This window comes from Chelonoidis abingdonii, chromosome 1, assembly GCF_003597395.2.
Source record: "Chelonoidis abingdonii isolate Lonesome George chromosome 1, CheloAbing_2.0, whole genome shotgun sequence".
NCBI lineage: Eukaryota > Metazoa > Chordata > Testudines > Testudinidae > Chelonoidis > Chelonoidis abingdonii.
The window spans coordinates 56091153-56112845 of NC_133769.1; the positions used below are offsets into that span (position 1 = coordinate 56091153).

The 21693-nt window shown below is 41.3% G+C and overlaps 1 protein-coding gene across 1 annotated transcript; it reads right to left on the reverse strand.

Annotated features, from left to right (window-relative positions):
* Positions 1 to 488: 488 nt before the first annotated feature.
* On the reverse strand, positions 489 to 5335 carry LOC116832822 (arg8-vasotocin receptor-like). Its single transcript, XM_032793892.2, has 2 exons — positions 4420 to 5335; positions 489 to 1243 (listed from the first exon to the last, which is right to left on the reverse strand). Exons 1-2 carry the CDS (start codon positions 5333 to 5335, stop codon positions 1044 to 1046), a joined length of 1116 nt encoding a protein of 371 aa, XP_032649783.2. The 3' UTR covers positions 489 to 1043.
* Positions 5336 to 21693: the final 16358 nt, after the last annotated feature.

Consider the following 21693-nt stretch of genomic DNA (forward strand, 5'->3'; position numbering starts at 1 on the left):
TCACTTGATAGAGAATCTAGTCCTGTGTGGTTGTTTTGTATTATATATAAATGGGAACTACAATGAGATCACCATTCTCCTTATACTGGAACATCACCATAGTGCCTGAGCACTTGAGACCCAAGACGTTATTTGAACCTAAAGCAGATGTCCAGACTTGCAAGAGCAATGTATAAAGATACTGTGACATTTAACTCCCCAGGACCAACACATTTTTATAAACCAGGGGTTGGCAACCTTTCAGAAGTGGTGTGCTGAGTCTTCATTTATTCACTCTAATTTAAGGTTTCGCGTGCCAGTAATACATTTAAACATTTTTAGAAGGTCTCTTTCTATAAATCTATAATATATAACTAAACTATTGTTGTATATAAAGTAAATAAGCTTTTTAAAATGTTTAAGATGCTTCATTTAAAAAAAAATTAAAATGCAGAGCCCCTCAGACCGGTGGCCAGGACCCAGGCAATGTGAGTGCCACTGAAAATCAGCTCGCGTGGCGCCTTCAGCATGTGTGCCATAGGTGGCCTACCCCTGTTTTAAAGTGTTTAATTAAAGCTGACAGAGGATTTTAGTGACTTTCTGCTGCCTTCTCAAGGTTTCTCAAATATTTACCCCAAATTTTTCCTGAACTATTCATGCTTCAATTTCAATATCACACATTCAAATCTAATCATAGGATTCTCCTTTTCAACAATATCACAATTTGTCATCACTCTTGTAGAAATCTACTAGTTGGCAATCCAAAATTCGAGAACAGAAAGCAGTTTTTGTAGACAAAAATGAAGTATATAAAATAGCTCTACATATCTTTGCCAATAGTTATATGAATTTTATAGTGCAATGTAACTTAAAAGTCAGGCTTGCACATCACTGGAATTCTTGTAATGCAGTGCATGCTACAATATTTAAGAAAAATATATTTATACAGGGAAGGACAATTTTTCAACTCACTCCATTCCTCAGATAACAAAGGATAGGGATAAAATATTCACATAAAAGTTGAATGTAATTAATGTATCAAAGCAACAAAAAGAAGTTTATATTTATATACAAGTTAGGTTTTCTTCTGGTTCCCTGTCTACCAAATTAATGCTTCCTGTGATCACAGATTCTTCCTGAGCTGAGATGTTTTTTGACTGCTTTTTGGCACAATATGGAATGTGGCCACAAAAATACATGTAAATCCACGGATTGGCACAACTATTCAGATTCCCCAGGAGCATGATAATGGTAAACGCTGCACCTGGAATGAAAGAATTGGAGAGATACCAGTGTAAATAAGACATGCCAGAAAGTAGTAATGTTCTTATGAATTGATGCTCTTTGATCAGGGCCTGCTCTACAGTTTTCACCACCCCAAGCAGCGCACCAAGTTGCCTCCACGAGCTGCGGGGGCAGTCTGTGTGCCCTTAGGGTGGCAGGCGCATTTCTGTGGCGGCAGCAATTCGGTGACAGCTTCTATGTTTAGCTGAAGCCTCCCCGGACATCTAAATATAGAAGCTGCTGCCAAATTGCCACCATCGCGGAAACGCGCCTGCCGCCCTAAGGGCACAGACACTGCCCCCGCCTTTCACGGCGGCAATTCGGCGCGTTGCTTGGGAGAAAAACAACAGGAAAAACAGTCGCCTCTTGCAGATTGCCGCCCCAAGCACCAGCTTGGAATGCTGGTGCCTGGAGCCGGCCCTGTCTTTGATATACCTGTTCTTAAATTAATTGCCTTAACTGTTGTAGGATTAGTTTAGCATTTTGCAATAGAGAAAAAGTTAAAATAACATTAGGAGATTTCAGTTTATTCAATGGTTATAAACAAGTGTAATTCTCTAGCTATCTACGGTATATAATACATTGTAGTTGCATATGCATAAGATGTATTTCAGGAATAGAAATTTTTGCGTAACTCTTCTTACCCCATATAAATCTAAATGTTAATGTAGTTGCTTACCTTAATCTATGTAGATGCTGTACCATCTCAGAAATGAATACATGTAGTAAGAATTTTTAAAACAAAGATCATAACGTGAGATCTTTTCAGAAGACAAAATTATCATCTAATTTTATAAATTTATAGTATAATTTTGTCTTATTTATATCCAAATTTTATCTTTCAACAGCTGAACTTTAGAAATGAAGTTGATAGGGAGTCTGTTTTTAACAAAGGAGTAGCAATGTAATTTTGAAAATATTAATATTGTGTACAGCATTTTATTCTTTTGTATTTTAGCTTTGTTTTGTTACAGATATCAACCCTTACACAATTTGTAATTGTTCCATAGTTCACTGAAGATATTTCACACCTAAGAACCTTTCAATATTCAAAACACTTCAGAAGTTTTATAGTGTTCTTGTTATAAATAGTAAACCAGAAATATTTATTTTATTAATTTGAATAATTATTTTAATTAAAGCTAAAATGCTATATTGCCTTTAATTTCCCTAATATACAAAAAAAGTAATTCCATAATCTCCAAAATCTCTAAATATATATATTGATCTCTTGCTAGTACAGATAAAGTTCATAACATTTTGACTGTGTAGTTTACTAATAATTAAATGCTAATTAATCTTGGTTAGCCTTCCCAGCAGAAAAAAAGTCTTATTGAAAGCATATGTTTGTACATGTGTACACACATACACATTAAGTAACCCCCAAGATGATTTTTGATTATGCAGTGTAATACATTACCAGCTATTGTACATCATTAGGGCCCTATCAAATTCATGGCCACAAAAAACGCCCCATGGACTGTGAAATTTGGTCTCCCCCCGTGAAATCTGGTCTTTTGTGTGCTTTTACCCTACACTATATAGCTTTCATGAGGAGATACCAGCGTTTCTCAAACTGGGTGTCCTGACCCAAAAGGTGGTTGCTGTGGGGGAGGTCACAAGCCTATTTTAGGGGAGCTGCGGTATTGCCATCCTTACTTCTGCACTGCCTTCAGAGTTGGGCGGCCAGAGAGCAGCATCTGCTCTGAAGGCAGCAGCACAGAAATAAGGGTGGCAATACCATGCCGTCCTTACTTCTGTGCTGCTGCTGGCAGTGGTGCAACCTTCAGAGCTGGGCTCACAGCCAGCAGCTGCCGCTCTCTGGCCACCCAGCTTTGAAGACAGCACTTCCACGAGCAGCACCGCAGATGTAAGGGTAGCAGTACTTCAACCCCCCTTCAATAACCTTGTGACACCCCCCCACAACTCCTTTTTGGGTTAGGACCTAAGTTCCCTGTAAGCTGTGTGGCTGCAGAGCAGCCTATTTAGTGCTGCACAGGCACTCGGGGAACCCATGCAGCCGACCTGCCAGAGCTAGGGGAGGCACGTGTCATAGGTGATGACTTCCCCTCTAGCCTGGAGGGTGCTCGACTCTGCCTTCCACCCCAGGTCCTGCCCCCATTCCACCCCTACCCCACCACCCCTTCCTGACCCTGCTCCACTCCAGTCTCTTCCTCACCTCCTCCTCTTCCCTCCTGGAGCTTCCTACACACTGCAAAACAGCTGTTCACAGTGAGCAGGTAGGAGGCACTGGGAGGGAGGGGAAGGAGTTGGTCAGCGAGGCTGCCAGCAGGTTAGATGTGCTTGGGGATGGGGAAAGCTTGGCTGCTGGTGGGTCCTGCTGAGCAGCACCCGCTAATTTTTCTCTGTGAGTGCTCCAGCCCTGGAGGACCCATGGAGTTGGCACATATGGGGGCACCCCTCCCCTGTCTCCAACTCAGCCCCAGCCCAGACCTGCTGCATCTGGTGGAGGGGTGCCTAGCCCATGGCTTCAGCCCCAGAGTTTCCGCAGCATAGAGAGGCACCTCTCCCCTTCAGCCCAGATGCTGCTGTCAGGAGGGAGCAAGGGGGAGTCCTCTCTCTCCCCATTGTAGCCCCAGAGCACACTCCTGCACCCCAAACCCCTCATCCCAAGCCCCACCCCAGAGCCCGCACCCCCAGATGGAGCCCTCACACCCCTGCACCACAACCCTCTGCCCCAGTCCTGATCCCCCTCCCACACTCCGAGCCCCTCTGCCCCACCCACACCACATGAATTTTGTTATGTGCACCAATATGGAAGTGATGCGTCACACATCACCTCCATATTGGTGCATATAACAAAATTCATTCCACGCATCTGTGGGAAAAATTAGAGGGGACACTGGTCAGGACCCCTACAATTACAACACCATGAAATTTCAAATTTAAATATCTGAAATCATGAAATTTATGATTTTTAATATCCTATGACTGTGAAATTGACCAAAATGGACCCTGAATTTGATAGGGCCCTATACATCATTAATACAGCATGCAAACAAACTCGTCCTTCAAATTTAATCATACATAAAATGATTACACATAGCTGAACCTAAGCAATATGTATATATAAAGAGGAAATGTAGCAATGTGGTAGTCTATTATAGTTATTGATAAGAAAAAGGAGTATCTTACCTTCAGTAATGCCACTGGGGTACCATACAGACCACAACTGTACAATGAAGAAAGGTGCCCAACACAGGACATATGCAATAACTGTCACCACTGTCATTTTTACAGTCTTGATCATAGCCTTTGAAATACAGTTAATACTGCTTGCTTGGAATGGCAGGACCTGCTTCTGATTTATTGCTTCAAATTCATTCCTTTTTTTCACATGTATGTTCATGAGTATTATTTTGCAGATCTTAACCTGGCATATGGTAAGGATAGCTGTGGGAATGAAGAAAATAGCTACAAAAATCCAAGTCACATATGCCTTTAAGCCCCAAGGTTGGATGAACTCACCCCAGCATTCACAAATATCTGGAGATATTTCAGTCTTGGAAAAGATAAATACTTGTGGAAGACTAAAAAGCAGTGATATAGACCAGCTGGTGCAAATGGCAGCATTCCAAAGAGCCTTTTTCTTTTGGAAAGTGACCATCGGATAGCATACTGCTTGATATCTGTCCACTGTCATGACCACTATCATATAAGCAGAGGCAAACATGCCCAACAACTGCAAATATTTGATAGTTCTGCATAGTGCATCTGGCCCTATGAAAACATCTGTAATATCCCATATTAGTTGGGGAAGTACTTGAAAAAATGCTACCACTAAGTCTGCTATGCTCAGGTGAAGCATGGATACATACATCCTAGATAACTTCTTTCTTCTCCTCCACAGTACCAGTATGAGAATAAAATTGCCCACAGATGCTGTCACAAATATTACTCCCAACACAGCAATCTCTAACTGAGCTAATTGCTCATCTCTTTCTTGTCTTCCAACTGGATCTGACTTATTTGTTAAATTCAGGACAAGCTGAGGAAAAAGGCTTTCAGTCTGATATTCATTAGCTTGCACAGGAACTGAAAAATTCTTCATAGCGCACAGAAGCGAATTACAGTAGCTGTTACTCACGTCTCAGGTTGATAGCTCTGAAGTATGGGCTAGTAAATATGTCAGCTCTATTTCAGGTTTCAGTGTGTCTTGAAACAAATCTCCATGCATGAATGAACCTAAAGCAGCAAACCTGCATCTTGATAGACTTCTGTCTCTTGCTAGAGTGAAAAAAAAGGCATTATATAGTCTTCAAATAGAGTCTTATGTAACTTCATAATCATTTGGTAGGCTGTAGTTGTCTTAGCCAATAGGAAAACAACTAATATAATCGGGATAAATATATAAATAAAATGAGAACCACAGAGACTTGAAATAATCAAATCACTTATTTCAGTGCGGCCAAAATCATATTTACATATTTTTACCCATGAGAGCTTTTCCAAATATAAATGTTATGTATACCAGAACTGTATTCCTCAGTTTAATAACTAGGATTTTAGCCATAAATATTTACATGTGGATGGAAAAGTTAGGTCCCTGAGTTTGGCTGCATGGTCACTCTAACCCTCTTGGATCCCTGAGACAAAGACCATATCCTAAAAGCTGCCAACACAAAGAGAGAGAGATTTTTTTCTATTATTTTTTCTGTTTTCAGATGTCAGTCAGCTGATCTAGAAAAGAAGAGACTTAAGTGGTTCAAAATAATCCTTTATTGCAAGAAGACTGGATTCTTTTCTAAGCAAAAAGAAAAATAACACATGGAATACATTACATCTATTGCAACTGCAAGCCTGCTGATGTTTTAATGACAGGGGATGGGATGGAGGGCAGGAACATTCTGTGGGAAATCCAGCCGCTGAAAAGACATGAATGATATAGCAGTCTATAAGACCACTTCTAAATGCCAGTCCTACAACCAGTAAGGTTGTTTAAAGGTTTTAAAGTAAACTGTCTGATATTTTTCTTTTCTCCATATGGAGTAAATTATTTTGATGATATGAGGAATCTTGTCTAAGTATAGCTTATGAATTCTGTTTTATATGGGGGACTCTCTGTGTATCTGTATCAGATTGCAAACTCCATTTTGAAAGTGGGGCTTGCTGCCTTTTTGGTTGTCTTTATGCTTCCATCTTGGACTAAATTCTTAGGGATGGTGGCACATGGCTAACAAAGGCTTAATCTACACTACCAACTTATATTGGTATAACTGTGTTGCTCAGGAGTATGGATTTTCTACATCCCTGAGCAACACAGTTATATCAACCTAACTCCTGGTGTTGCCAGTGCTGTGTTGATGGGAGGGCTTCTCCTGTTGGCATAGTTACTATCTCTCGGAGAGGTGGAGTACCTACACCAATGGGAGAGGCCCTTTTGTCAGTGTAGGTAGCATTTGTGATGGGTTGGATCACAGAAACTCTCTTGGGAACTGCCAACTGATGTGCCAATACTACTTCTGCCCCTCCTTTCCCTGCCAGCCTGGGACTCCAGCACCCTGTCTTGTTGAACCAGACATGCCACTCTGCTCCAACACTGACCCAGGGTCTGAACTACGTGCCCCAAAGCTGCAGACTTAACTGAAAGCAGCTTACAGAAGTGTTCCTGTCTTTAACACTCAAATGCCCAACTCCCAATGGGGTCTAAACCCCTAATAAATCCATTTTAACCTTTATAAAGCTCATAAAGGGCAAACTAATAAATTGTTCGTCCTCTGTAACACCAATAGAGAGAGATGCATAGCTGTTCCCTCCTCACTCCCAGGTATTAATACATACTCTGGGTTAATTAATAAGTAAAAAGTGATTTTATTAAATAGAGAAAGTAGGATTTAAGTGGTTCCAAGTAATAGCAGACAGAACAAAGTGAATTACCAAGTAAAATAAAATAAAACACACAAGTCTGAGTCTAATACAGTAAGAAAACTGAGTACAAATAAAAACCTCACCCTTAGAGGAATTCCAGTAAGCTTCCTTTTACAGACTAGTCTCCTTCTAGTCTGGGTCCAGCAATCACTCACACTCCCTGTAGTTATTGTCCTTTGTTCCAGTTTCTTCATGGAGAGGCTATCTCTTTAACCAGCTGAAGACAAAATGGAGGGGTCTCCCACAGGCTTAAATAGACTTTCTATTGTGGGTGGAGACCTCTCCTTTCTCCTATGCAAATTCCAGCTCCAAGATGGAGTTTTGGAGTCACATGGGCAAGTCACATGTCCATGCATGATTGAGTTTCTTACCAGCCAAGCCACATTCCTCCGATGCAGATTGGTGTCTTTGAGTTCATTGCTGGCTTAAATGGTTCTTGATTGGGCACTTAATGTGCACATTACTTTCTCAAGAAGCTGACCAAATGCTTACTAAGGCTTATCAAGCAAGTATACAGCCAATATTCCTAACTTCAAGTACAAAAATAACACATGCATACAAATAGGAGGAATGTATTCGGTAGATAATAACCTTTACGTAGATATGTTACATGGCATATGTAGCATAAAACATATTCCAGTTATATACATTCATAAGCATATTCCCATGAAGCCCTCTGGGGTACACTGTCACAGCATCTACCAAAGTGCTGCAGTGATGCAACTGCATAAATGCACCTGCTCTCGCTGCGACCCTTCTAAGTGTAGAAAAGCCCAAATCGGGTGACCAGATGTCCTGATTTTATAGAGACAGTCTCGATATTTGGAGCTTTTTCTTACATTAGGCACCTATTACCCCCCACCCCCATCCCAATTTTTCACACTTGCTATCTGGTCACCCTAAGCCCAAAGGCAAGATGTTAAATGTTGATTGTCCATTTAAATGGAGCAGCCTTGCACAAAGAGATGGCTATTGCCCAGGGCAAACCAGTTTTTCAAGTCTGAACTCTAGAGGGTTTGGCAACTAAAGAGTTTGTCTTCATGTACAACTCTACAGCTGCACTGAGGTAGCTGTGCCCCTGTAGCATTTAAGTGAATATGTTACTATGTTTACAAAAGAACTTCTCCCATTGGTGTATTTAATCCACCTCCCCGAGAGATGGTTGCTATGTCTCTCCCATGAATGTAGTGCTGTCTACACAGGTGGTTAGGTCGGTATCACTATGTCACTCAAGGGTGTAGAATTTGCACACCTCTGAGCAATGTAGATTACCTGTGACGGGATCCCCAGGGCACAGCCTGAAACTGTGGGACCACTATGACTCCCTTAACTCTCCAGCCTGGGCTGCCTTTCATGATGCCTTGCTAGTGACAAGCAGCAAACCTTCTCTTGAACACGGCAAGCTCATTAATTAGTTCACCATTTCATCAAAGGATAGTGGATATGAACCAGCCTTTGTAAGCTGAGCAAATTCCCTGAGCACTTTAGTCAAACTCACTGGTAAGGATAAAATATTAAAATAAGCTTATTAACTACAGAAAGACAGATTTTAAGTGATTATAAGTGGTAGGCATAAAGATCAAAGATAGTTATCTTAAGAAAATAAAAAGTAAACACATTCTAAAACCTAAACTTGTAGTCTAAGCAAGAGTTGAATTAAACAGCTTTTCTCACTCTAATAGATGTTACAGGCATCTTACAGTTCTTAATACATAGGATAAATTTCCTTCTCAGCCTGGGACCAATCTCCTCAGTTTTCAAAGTCTTTGTCTTCCCAGCATTCTTGTTGCCTTCAGTATAGGTAGAGGAGGAGAGAGGTGATCTCCTGGTGACACTGTCCGTTATTTTATGCTTTCAATTCATGCCCCAGGGAAGATACTGGCCCAGGCATGTCCTGGTGGGCCTTGCTGAGTCACAGAGTTAAGCAATCTCCATTATGTGGTGCTTGTGCAACTGAGTCATACAGAATTGTAAATCTCTTGTTTACTATTCTCCTGCTGATCAACGGCTCCTGATGGTTGCTTAATGCCCATTTGGGTATGAGTCATCACTGGAGAGCTAACTGTGGGCATGTGCCAGACTCACAACATATTTCAAAAACAACCATAGCAAAATCTCATAATTTCATACACCATAACGATATACATATTTTGACAGAACAATGAGTTTCAGCAGATCATGAGCATTCATATGGTACTTTGCATGGCATGTTTTGTATGAAACATCACAACCATATTCAAATGAGGAATATGGGGTTTACAGGATGCTATTTTGAGATACAGCATGTCACAATACCAATATAGGTCTGTAGTGTAGACCTGGCCTAAGCAACAGATCACCTAGTAAGGCTGATCAGTGAGTCACCTGATAAAGGGGGGCTGGAAATTATAAAAGAGAGTCTCTCACTGGCCATTTTGGAGAGAACTGGAGAAAAGCCCAGAGAGAGACTCCGTGTTCTTGAGAAGAAGTCATATGCCGGAGGACAGGAGCTATCCTGGATTACTTAGTGACCTGAATCCAAAGAAAGCTCAGAGTGGTTTAGAAACTGAGGTCGAGAAATGCGTACAGGTGTGTTTATTATTCTGTTTAGACCTTATATTTCTTGTGCTAGCTAATGTAAAGAGTGATTGGTTTTGAGACCCCCCCCTAAAAAGGCTGTGTATTTATTTGCTTTCAATTATAATGTGTCTCTAAAGAAGTGAACTGTAAATCTAGAGTGCCTAAAAGGTTGGAGCTCTGAGAAAGGTCATGCTTCAGCTCATAGGGTGTGAGGAGGGTCAGTACTGCACCTGGCAGCCCAGTGCAGATGTACTGTGGGGACCCATTTCTGTGAAGGGGTAACAGAGAGAGAGAGCCTGTGTCCAGGCAATGTGCCAGAGAGTAAATTAGAAAGAGTTTTTCAGTCTGTGGAGACCAAGGAAAGCTTAAGAGCATGCAGCCTCAGTTTGTGAGGCCCAAATACAGCAGCCTGATGAGTCTCCAGCCATGGAAAGCTCTGCCATGGCTTTGTGTGAAAGCAGTACTGTGCCCAGTTTCTCTATTTGGTATGATTTTTGCATATAATTTGTGACAAAAGGAGATAATACATTTATTATCGTCTCATCTTCCCCCTCAGTCCCAAAAGACATACATGGATTTACAAGAAAACTGAACATGAATTGAAACATACATCTTGCCATGGGGTTAGGGTATGCATGTTCTTGCGACTGAAATATGGGACTGGGAGTCAGGAGTCCTTGTGGAGAAGTACCTGACAAGGGGATATGAATGTGACTGAGCCGACCTCTCTTAAAGGCCCAGCTTATTATGTGACAGACAGACTTTGCTACCTTTGCCTGACTCTGAAAGTTGTCCTACTGCTATAAAGTTTTACTTCACCTCAGGTATAATTTATTTCAGTACACTTTATTTGTATTTCCTTACGTGGTGTGTGTCAATTAACCTCTGAAGTCTTTTACCCAATGCACAGAAGGAGTTAAGATGAATTAACTAAAGGTGAGAAGGTAAAGTACATTAAATTTCTGTGTGGACATGCTCGATCAGAAGTAAAGTGGCTTTACTTCATTTTAGCTTCTTTCTGTTTACTTCTGAATGAAAATGTCCACATGAGGGTTTTATGCACTTTAACTTATGCGTATTAACTTCACACCCTTAGTTAATTGGTCTTAACTTTTCTGAGTGACCCCATGTAGACAAATCTTTTGTCTATCCTGCTCCAATGGAATTTAGATTCTTGTCATAACTGCATTGGAGTACCCTTCTGAAATTATGGGTTCAGTCTTTGGGGATAACTTTGAAAGTTTCTCTGCCTCTGTCACTCCTTAGATGATTCTTATGAATAAACTTCAGCTTGATTCTGAACCCTGCCTGCATGATATGCACCACTTCATTCATTAAGCACAATGCTGGGCTTGTCCAGTGTTTTATTCAGTACAGGCTTTCTACTTTCATTATGCTGAGTTTGCAGTGTTAAAGCAGGTCATGGCTTTTAAAAGTCTTAGTCATATAGTTTCTCAGTTCATAAGAAGACCTTTTCAAATGTTTCCTGGAGACATATCACACACTGGAGTGTAGGTGGTGTGATGTAGTGGTCAGCTATCTTCAGTGAAATTCCTGCAGGAAGTTGGGAGTGTGAACATTTTCTTCTGGTTTCCAGAATCACTCCTCTGGCCCATACATCTTCCTGGCTATCAGATACTGCAGCTTCCCCTTGAACCCCTTGTGGAAGCAACATCACAAGCCACAAGGATCTGATGGACTTTATATTCCTCCTGCCTCTGGACTTTTATTGAGGCTGAAGGAGAGTCAACCCCATCAGGGAAGGGGTTGTCAATGAACAGCTTGAGAAGGGAAATATACAAGATGGAAAACATACAACATTAGAGATTCTAGGAGTTGAACCTTGAAGGACACTGGGTTTATTAGTTTGATGATCTGAAAAGGATTCAGGAATTGGTGGTTGAGCTTGGCAGTCCATTCTCAAGTCCTGCCAGACTTTATCTCCTACAGCAAGTCAGGAGTGGCTTGTCACATTTGGTTAGCATAATGCTTACAAATAAAAATTAAGAATAGTTTAAATTAGAAAATACAATAATGGCAGCTAGAGGATTATGTAATGTAATGGGAAATTCTATAGGAACATATGAGAGCCCATAGAAATTAATAGGGATGATCCAATCAAGGCAAAGTATTGCATCACTTCCTGTGGGGAATGATTCAGCAAAATCCCATAGAAATACATTATAGCCCATAGAAACAGGAGGGACTTCCAATCAGGAAGTAGCTAGGGTTCATCTAAAGATCAGCTGAAAAACTCCATAGGAATACATTGAGCCCATAGAAGTGTATGGGAGGAGGAGGAGCTTTCTGTATACATGACTAATTAGCATACGCTAAACTTGAGTGTCAGGTTGGTACATGTGCCATAAATTAGCATATGCAAATCCCCAAAAGCTAATTGGCTGAGTTATGATAAATTAATAACTAATGAGCTGGAATCATATAAAAGGCGACAACCAGCAGGCTAAAACCTTGTAGGGACAGGGACCTGAAAGAGAACAAAATGCTGCAGGACACCTGGAAGGAAGAAGATGTCCACAGAGCTGTGGCAACCACACCAACAGAACACTGCTGGATAAGAAAGCTAATTATTGCCTTACAGCAGCCGAAGGAGCTAGCTACTCATGATCACGAGCATCGACAGCGCTCACTAGCAGCCAGTGCTCTCAAAGCAGATACTGTGGAAGCAACATCACAAGCCACAAGTAATGGTTTTTGTAAGTAGCTAACGGCCTTTCTATCCTAGCAGCTTTAGCAGCACCGCAGCCCTCTCTCGCTTTCATCATTCTTAAGCAGCTCTTACAGCAGCAGCCGCAATCCCCCCAGTTTCTGAGGTTGCTCTGGCAATGGCTGTTTCTGCCCTCCACCAGCAGAAGGCCACCACAGCAGCTACCACAGCAGCTACCAACGGCTTCCATATCTGTCATCTGAGGAGAAACTTTACCACAGCAGAAGCAAGCAGTCACCCAATGCAGCCATTATCATTTGTGACACACCACCTATGAACTGTGATCTCTAGCTACTGACACAGCAGAAGGACCCTTGTAAGACAACTTGGAGGGACTTTTTAAGAAGGCTTCTATAATTTTAATTGTCTTTTATCATAACATGGCATATGGGTGTGAAGTGTAAATAAAGCTGGATGTTCGTGGTCTGAGTGACATCTTCCCCCTATCCATCCAATAGTTGCCTGATCAGCATTTGTTGGATGGTTAGTGTTAAGTATTTAGTATCAAATGTTTAACTGATATAATGTCACATGTTTAATTGTTGTATTGGCATAAGGCATAGAGTGTTAAATAAATGATTATACTGTTATATTATGTGCCATAGAGTTAAACTGAAATTGTTACTGCAATGTTGTGTTTTTATTTGCTGTGCCACTTCATTTCCTTTTAAACTGTAACCCTGTCTTATCTATCTCTACTCTTTTACTCTAACCACTCACTTCTAAATAAATATTAATTTTGTTCTTGAAAGATTTACTGCTTGACTGTCTATTCTTAATCGTAAAGCTGTAGCCATGTCCTTTCAAGGGAAAGTTAGCCAGTCACAGCTTCCCTGGAATGTCCTTTAGGGTGGGCCACAACCTTAATTACCAGAATAGATACATTTATAAATAAAAGTTTTTAATTAAAAACAGCATTTGTAAGCAATATCATTGGCTTCGTACAACTGGTTTCAAATCTTCCAGTAACAAGCTTTCTGGTAGGTCTGGATTAAATTAGGGATGAAAATTGAAATTTCATAAGAAGGGAATCTTCTGAGTTGAAGTGTCAGTCAAGTTGTTGTACACAAACTTGGCCAACACACTTTTCAGTTGAGTTTTTTCTGCAGCTCTAAGCAAATTTTTTTTTGTGGGGATGCACTTATTTCTTAACTTAGCACATTTTGCATGTAATGCTGTACCCACTAAATACAGTCCTTGAATGATGGCTTCTTTTTACTTTGGAATTATACAAGTAAGTAACAGACATTGTTTTTCCTATGACCTTTCAGGAATCATTTCTATTTAGTTTGTTTCCTCCTCTACAACTTTGATTTGCTCTTTATGCTTTTTTCATTCGTCCTTCAAGGTGGTACATTTCATTTTCCTCGGGGAATTCTGTATCAAAACAATTAAAAATTCTGCACACAATATTTTAAAATCCTGCAAAATTCTGCATATTTTATTTGTCAAAATAACAAAATATAATCACATCAGTTTCAATTACTTTAGTAATTTATTTCAAAATACCTGTCAGCAGCGTGTCTGTAACAATACAGACAACAAAAAAGATTCAGGAAATGTTTTTTAACAGATAGATTCTTTACTAGGCATATTAACAGAGAACTGAGTAATAATTCATTTAAACTACGATACAGAACCGTATTTCCCACACTCTCAGATGCAGTGCAAAGGCTTAGGGGAGTCAGGGGCAACAGAGGGGCTGAAGGAGAGAGAAGTCATTTCTGGGACGGAGCCTGGGTGTGAACTTCGAGGGTTGTTGGGTATGCCACCAACATGTCAGCCCATCTTTTGAAGAGGGATGTTATAGCATGAGTAGGTTAGAAAAGCCTTTGATGAATCGGTGATAAAAATTTGCAAACCTGAAAAACTGCTACACCCTAAGTATGTTCAAGGGCTCCTTCCACTCAGTGATAGTGATACCCTTACAGAGAGTTTCACCAGGGAGATGACCCAGCCCAGAAACTCTACATCAAATTCACATTTCTTGGGTTTCTATAAAGTTGATTTTGGCAAATCCAATCAATAACCACATATAGTGGTCATGGAGCTCTTGATTCTCAGGAAAAATGAGAAAATTATCTAAGTAAATGATCATGAATCGGTCAAGGATATTTCTGAAGATGTTCATAAAATGCTGGAAAATAGTGACAGCATTTTATAGACCAAACAGCATAACCAGGTATTCAAAATGGCCATATATGATTTGAAATACCATCCTCCATTCAACCCCCTACCGGATTCTGGCCAGGTTGTATGCTGTCTGCAAGTCTAGCCTCATGAAGACCTGCGACAGAGTCTGTCCAGGAGTTTGTTTATGAGTTGAAGGGGTGTCAGTAATGGATGATGATCTTGTTTAGGGCTCTACAAATGACACTTGTAGAGTGATAGACCCTTCTTAGCCACAAAGATCAGAGTGATAGACCCTTCTTAGCCACAAAGAAGATAGGTGCCCCCATTGGAGAAGTTGGAGGGTGGATGAAATCAGATACAAAGACACTCCCAAAGGACCTGCACCTTAGGTTTGTCTATGATGTAAATGTGTCCAAAATGAACCTCTGTTCCTGACTGGAGGATGATGAGGTAATTGTATCTGCAGGGAGGTGGTAAAATATCCACCTTCTGTTTGTCAAATACATTGGCATATTCTCAATATTTCACAAGAATTCTGGCCGCTGCTGATGAACCTACAGTTTGTGACTCTGGATCATTAGGGGTCTGGAGCACCCTGCAGAGCTCGACTGCTCATTGGATGGGGCTGGGAAGGCACGCTTATCAGCACTGTGAAGAACAGAAGAGTATAGACTGTGATTGCCAGTTGATATAGGAGTCATTGGTGATGAGCCAGGGGACACCAAGGATGACTGGTGCATGTGAAGCATGGATAACTCCAACTGCAAGATCTCATGATAACTAATGAGAATGATCTTTTAGGGGCTATCTGATGCATGATGGGGCCTGGAGAAAGGGCCACTGATAACCTTGATGATCTCAGGGAAGTCCTTGCAGAGTTTGGGAATCAAATCTCCTTAACAAGTGCCTGATCAATGATTTGAGGCACCTGAGTCAACTAACGCTTCTAAGTGGACATCAGGCATGGCAGGATGCTGGAAATGAAGAGGAAGACAAAAAGTGATGATGTGTGGAATAGAAGCTGCTAAGATTCTGGCAGAAAGGTGGCGGTGAGACTTGCTTATGCCCAACCAGAACCCCCTACTGGGGCTGGACTCTGGAATTTCCTGACCAAGGGGTGGACCAGCCCTTGGTCAGGCAACCTGCTGTAATGTGGCTGTGCATCCCACAATACAGGTATGATCTGAATGTCTCATGATGGCTGTTTTATCAACGGAGAGATGGGCTGGACTCGGTCAACTTGCGTCAGCTCAGGATCTGGTAGGACAACTGAAGGTTGGGAGATGGAGGAGTTCTGACTGATGCGGATCAGGTAGCACATCATCTTTCTTGGGCCTTGTCCATTAATTGGTCATCAGTCCTAGTGCAAAGATCATTTACAGCTCCCATGCCAGACAGAGGTTCCACCCATACTAGTTCATCTTTGACAGAGTAATTGAGCCCTGGACTAAAGTGGTTTTACTGAACAGCCTCATTCCAGTTGGTGCTCAAAGCCAGAAGGGGACACTTGTTTAATTTTTGTAGTACTGTCTTCTACTAGACCCTTGGAAAAATAAGAACTGATCTAATTTTAAATAAAAATCTTCCTAATGATAAAAAATATGTTCTGGGATATTAATATAACTATAGTCATGTAAACACAGTAAGAGGTCCTTCTGAGAGCAGTATAATTGCGAACAGAGGCATTCTTGTGTATGGGACATTGGCAAAAAGAGTAAGAATTTATCAAAATCAAAGGCTGTATAGTTAAAGCACAATCCTTCTATAGTGGAGGGAGTTATAGCAATAGAAGTGCTTTAAGAATTCGAGCATTTAGTATTTAAGTATACCTTATTCCCCTTCCCTTATAGGAATAAGTTATAAGGCACATTTATATCACTATAACTGCATCCATGTTAGAGGTTGTACCAGTATAACTATTCTGGTTTAAAAAAAAAATCACACCACCATAACTGAAGGAGTTATGCCAGTACAAAAACTGTAGACCAGGAATAAGGATTCATTTATAGGTCATACAGCTAGAGCACTGGTGGGGAGTGTGTATGTAGTAAAACATCCATATGGTAGTGCCTTGAGCTATGCTGTCTGCATTAAGTAGAGGCAGGCATAATAGCCATGGGTTATTGCATGGAATATACTTAACAAGCAACATTTAGAATACCTTTAAAATCATGCAACATAGACTGCTGCTAATGCTGGCCTTGGGACATTAGAAAATGCAGGATGACGACTGTGGGTGACAGCTCCACTCCTTGAACATGATGAATTTTTCTTTTACAGAGGTAACGCTCATCTGGGCAGGAAACCTGTCTGAGACTATGGAAGAGACTCCCACAGGAACTAAAGACCATCACAAAATGGGCGGCAGGGGGACACTCACTTTGGGGAGGTTAACCCCCAAAGCGGCTGGAGGAGCCCTGGGCCAGTTGAAGCCCTGAACCTTCCCCATCTCCATGGCCGGAGGAGCCCCAGGCCAGCCAGAGCCTTGAACCGCCCCTGTGGCCAGAGGAGCCCCAGACCAGCCCAAGCCGTCCCAGTCAACACCCTGAGTTGCCTCACAGGAAAAGCAAAAGCTCTACCCGAAGAACCTGAGCTTTTTATATGCACCTTGTAGTTCCAGAGCAGCTGACAAGGCTTTCTGGGTTCATCAGTAATCTGTCTGGAGTTCAGGGAGATTACTGAAGAACCCAAGAAGATGAGAAGCACATATCATCTACTCAGCTGCCCCAGAATCTGCATGGCACAGAATGAAAACTTCCTCCAGCAGAAGCCTGGCCCATGCAAACCACCAAAACCCATAACCCAGGGTCCAGTGGTGGTGGTTGCACCCTGGCTTATTATACCTACCACCTATGGTCACAAACCTTGCCATAAGCAACAGTGAATCCTGTGGTACCTTGATACTTGAAACCTTGCCATGTTCTGCTCCCAACTTCAAGCACAAGGGCCACTTCTTTGACTGCTTTCTCTAACATAAACATACAGCAGCATGTATGTTTTAAAAAACAAAACCACACTATTACGCATACAATTGTCTCCCTGGGGAGAGAATGAAAGAACAAGCCATATGTGACAGTTGTTAGTCACACTGCTTAATGCATTATTGGCAAGTTACTACGATGATAAGGGTGGTATAACAATCTGAATAAAAAGGGCTTTTTGGGAGAGGGCTGATATGTCTCCAACCCATGCATTCAGATTTCTTCTGGAATACTTGGTGAATCTTGCAGCACTAGATAGTTATCTCTTTATGTCCAGGGAAGTCAAGAAGTAGCACTGAGACTCTCCTACGCAAGTATGCATTTTCCAGTGGATTAAGGTCCTGAGATCGTTTTCCCATGGAAAATTTCAATTTTTCTATGAAAAAATTGAAAACTTGAAAACTGAAAAATGTTAGGTTAAAAAACCAAAATTTTCTATAGGAAATAGAAAAATTCCATGGAAAATTTTGTTTAATCAAAAAAAAACCACACAGTTTTTGATAAACATTTTTAACCAGCCCCAGTCTAGCCTACTCTCACCTTTGCCACACCATAACACTCTGTGTTCGTATAGAATTTGACAAACAATCATTATTACTCTAATTTTAAGTGAGATTAAGTGATATGCCCAATGCTACACAGAAAACCACTGCCAGGTTCAGAAATAGAATCAGGTTTTGTGACTTCTGGTCCTATACCTAAATCATAGCATCTCTCAGGCATCACAATCAATCTAACTGCCTGTAAGCGACTTGACTGCAACCCACTGTGGTTTAATGTATTAGGCACATTACTGAGAATCAGAAGTACTAGATTCTGCACCTGGTAGTGCGATGTGACTTTGGCAATGTCATAACCTCTGAGACTTTTTTTTATAGATGGAGAAAGGATCATGATAGGTATTTGCTCAGTAAATTGCTATGTAAGGGTGTGATGGGGTGTCCACCCCACCCAAGACTTGAAGGGGTTAAGGTGGCCAGGTAGGCCAATTAACCCCCCTAGGCTGCATCTGGAGAAAGAGCCAGGGAGCAGACCTTGATTAAATGAGGTTCATACGGATAGAAACAGGAGGGGCCTGTATAAAGCCCAGAAGCTGAGAGCAAAAAGGGGTGCAGGAAAGTGGTCTGTGATCACTCCCTGGGAGATGCGAAGTGTGTTTGGGGCTATAGAGTTAGGTAGCCTACTGTTACATCCTGGGAGGAGGGATTTTGGGCTGGTGAACTCAAAGAAGAGGGAGAGCAAGAGAGGTAAGAAAGGCTCAAGGGAAAGGAAGCAAAGTATAGGATAGGGCAGACCTTGGCTGTTGATGAGAGCGCCCCTGAGCTGGAACCTGGAGTAGAGAGTGGGCCTGGGTTCCCCTACCAGCCACTGAGAATGTGGTATAGGATAATGGACTACCTGGGATGATTTATTCCGGAAAGATTTCATTCTCTCTCAGAAGGGGGAAGTGACCTGGCCAAAGTTACGAAGAGGAAGTTGCAATTCCTAGAGGTAGAGAGGATTATGGGTGAAGAAACTGCCCAAGGAGGGCATAGCATCTGAAAGCATCTAATCCTCAGAGTGGCCAGGAGGAGGTGCCACTAGTGGTGAGTGGATGCTGTGACAAAGGGAAAACTATTTTTGTTCATAAAAACGAGTCTATCCAATAGCTTAAGCACACATGCCACTACATTTTTAAAAGCATATACAAAATTAAGTTAACCTAATGTTGACAAGATACTCAGAACTCAAAAAATTAAGCTCCCCTCAACCTGCTCACCCTCACTCAATCTGCCTCCTAAGAATAAAGAATAGGTAAGTAAAGATCATAGGCTTTGCAACATTACATGATCTGAAAGTTTACAAACGTAAGCTCTGTCACAAGCCAGTCAATGGCAGAGGTGAGAATAGAACTTTCTGCTTAATTCACTCAACTACTTCAGCACATGAGCAAGTTCTCATGCCTTTGCAGTAGTGGGGCCTTGAATATGGAATTAATTACAACCCTGGCATCAGTCTCAGTCCAACCTTCCTTGCTCTTAAAACAACTAAACAACCTCCCAGAGATTTTTCTTCTTCTTATGGTTACTGCCCACATATTGTATAACATTCCCATATATTGTAGATCATTTTCTCTTCTCTCTTGGTAGGAATCCCTCTAGTCACCTTATGAGAGTGTTTGGTTTTTACTACATTTTTATAACCTATTCATTAGGAATTAGCCACTGCATTATGGAAGGAGAAGGCAGTGGCACAGGCTGTTATCCCCCTTCAGGACAGCGCCTTAGGCATCTGTCCCTCAGGACAACAACAGCAAGAAGATCCCTGTGGAACTAGGTCCCATTGGACATTATATGGTGCAGTAGCCTTTCTTCCTCTTCTGGGTACAGACACTCCCAGAAGCAGACTGGCTCTGCACACCACATATTCACAGTCTCTGTGATGCTTCTCTGTCAGGAATGGCTTTTTGGAACTCCTCGTCTACTGAGGGAATTAGATTTATACAGAGAGAGGATGGAGAGATGATTCTCAGTAGGCACATGTAGTGAGGATGCAGGGAGTGAGGCTGGGGTTTGCTGGAATGAGAGACAACATATGGTGCTAAAGTAGATTGACTGGGCTGTTATGTTTCAGAACGGTAGCCAAGTTAGTCTGTATCAGCAAAAACAATGAGGAGTCCTTGTGGCACCTTAGAGACTAACACATTTATTTGGGCATAAGCTTTCATGGGCTAGAACCCACTTCATCAGATGCATGAAATGAAAAATACAGGAGCAGGTATAAATATATGAAAGGATAGGAGGTTGCTTTAAGTTTAGGTTTTGTAATGACCCAACCACTCCCAGTCTTTATTCAGCCCTAATCTGATGGTATCCAGTTTGCAAATTAATTCCAATTCTGCAGCTTCACGTTGGAGTCTGTTTTTGAAGTTTTTTTGTTGAATTGCCACTTTTAGGTCTGCTATTGCGTGACCAAAGAGACTGAAGTGTTCTCCTACTGGTTTTTAACTGTTATGATTCCTGAAATCAGATTTGTGTCCATTTATTCTTTTGCATAGAGACTCTCTGGTTTGGCCAATGTACCTAAAACTTAATTTCCCCAATACTAATTTCTCCCTACTGTTACTCACACCTTCTTGTCCACTGTCTGTAATGGGCCACTCTCTTACCACTTCAAAAGTTATTTTTCCTCCCTTCGTAGCCTGCTGTTAATTGATTTATTTCGTTAGACTGACCTCACACTTGGTAAAGCAACACCTATCCTTTCATGTATTTATACTTGCTCCTGTATTTTTCACTTCATGCATCTGATGAAGTGGGTTCTAGCCCACAAAAGCTTATGCCCAAATAAATGTGTTAGTCTCTAAGGTGCCACAAGGACTCCTCATTGTTTTTTAGGGTGTTATGTTTAACTTTATTTTAAAAATTAATTATGGGTTTATTGACAAGGGTTGGGATTGTAATTCATAGTTTCAGGGACAAGGGTCTATTACATCATCTAGTCTTACTTCCTGTGTGTTACCTGTTTCACCAATTTACCTCTCTTGCCTAATGACTTGTGTTTAATAAAGCATATCTTCCAGAAATATACTGAAACTTGAGCAATGTTGGGAAGCTGCAGAGATATAGCACTGAACAGAAGCTTATTGCCAGCTAATAGTACTGTATTTACATTTGTTCTACTGTTGCATACAATATACTTACAGATTGATCCAATGCCTGTTGAAATCAATGAGAATCTTCCTACTGACTTTAATGATGCTGCAGCTATGGGAAAGGAATGATGGTTTTGTGGCTAAGGTACTGGGCTAGAATGCTCAGTTCCTAGCTCTGCCACAAATTTCTGTATGACCTTAGGCAAGTCTCCTCATCTCTGTAACATGGGGATACTGCTTCCTTTCTCTCACCTTCTCTCTATTTAGATAGCAAGCTCTTCAGGGCAAGGACTATCTTGCAATCTAAATAGAGAGAAGGTGGGACAAAGGAAGCATTATCCCTACAGCAGTACAAATTATATATAGTTCATTATCATATCCTGAAGAAAAAATAAAGTCCAGACTGGGCTAGACTCCTATTAAAATAGAATATTTAGGAATCCTAGCCAAGATATCACAAAGCCCTTGACTTTGTGTCCAGTTCTTTTGTAGTTGTGCTAGTTTTA

Excerpts from the sequence above, each read along its gene's own strand:
- LOC116832822 (XM_032793892.2), bottom strand. The coding sequence starts at position 5,335 with ATGAAGAATTTTTCAGTTCCTGTGCAAGCTAATGAATATCAGACTGAA. Across the intron at positions 1,244-4,419 it reads CCCCAGTGGCATTACTGAAG|GTGCAGCGTTTACCATTATC; the intron begins GTAAGATACTCC and ends CTTTCATTCCAG.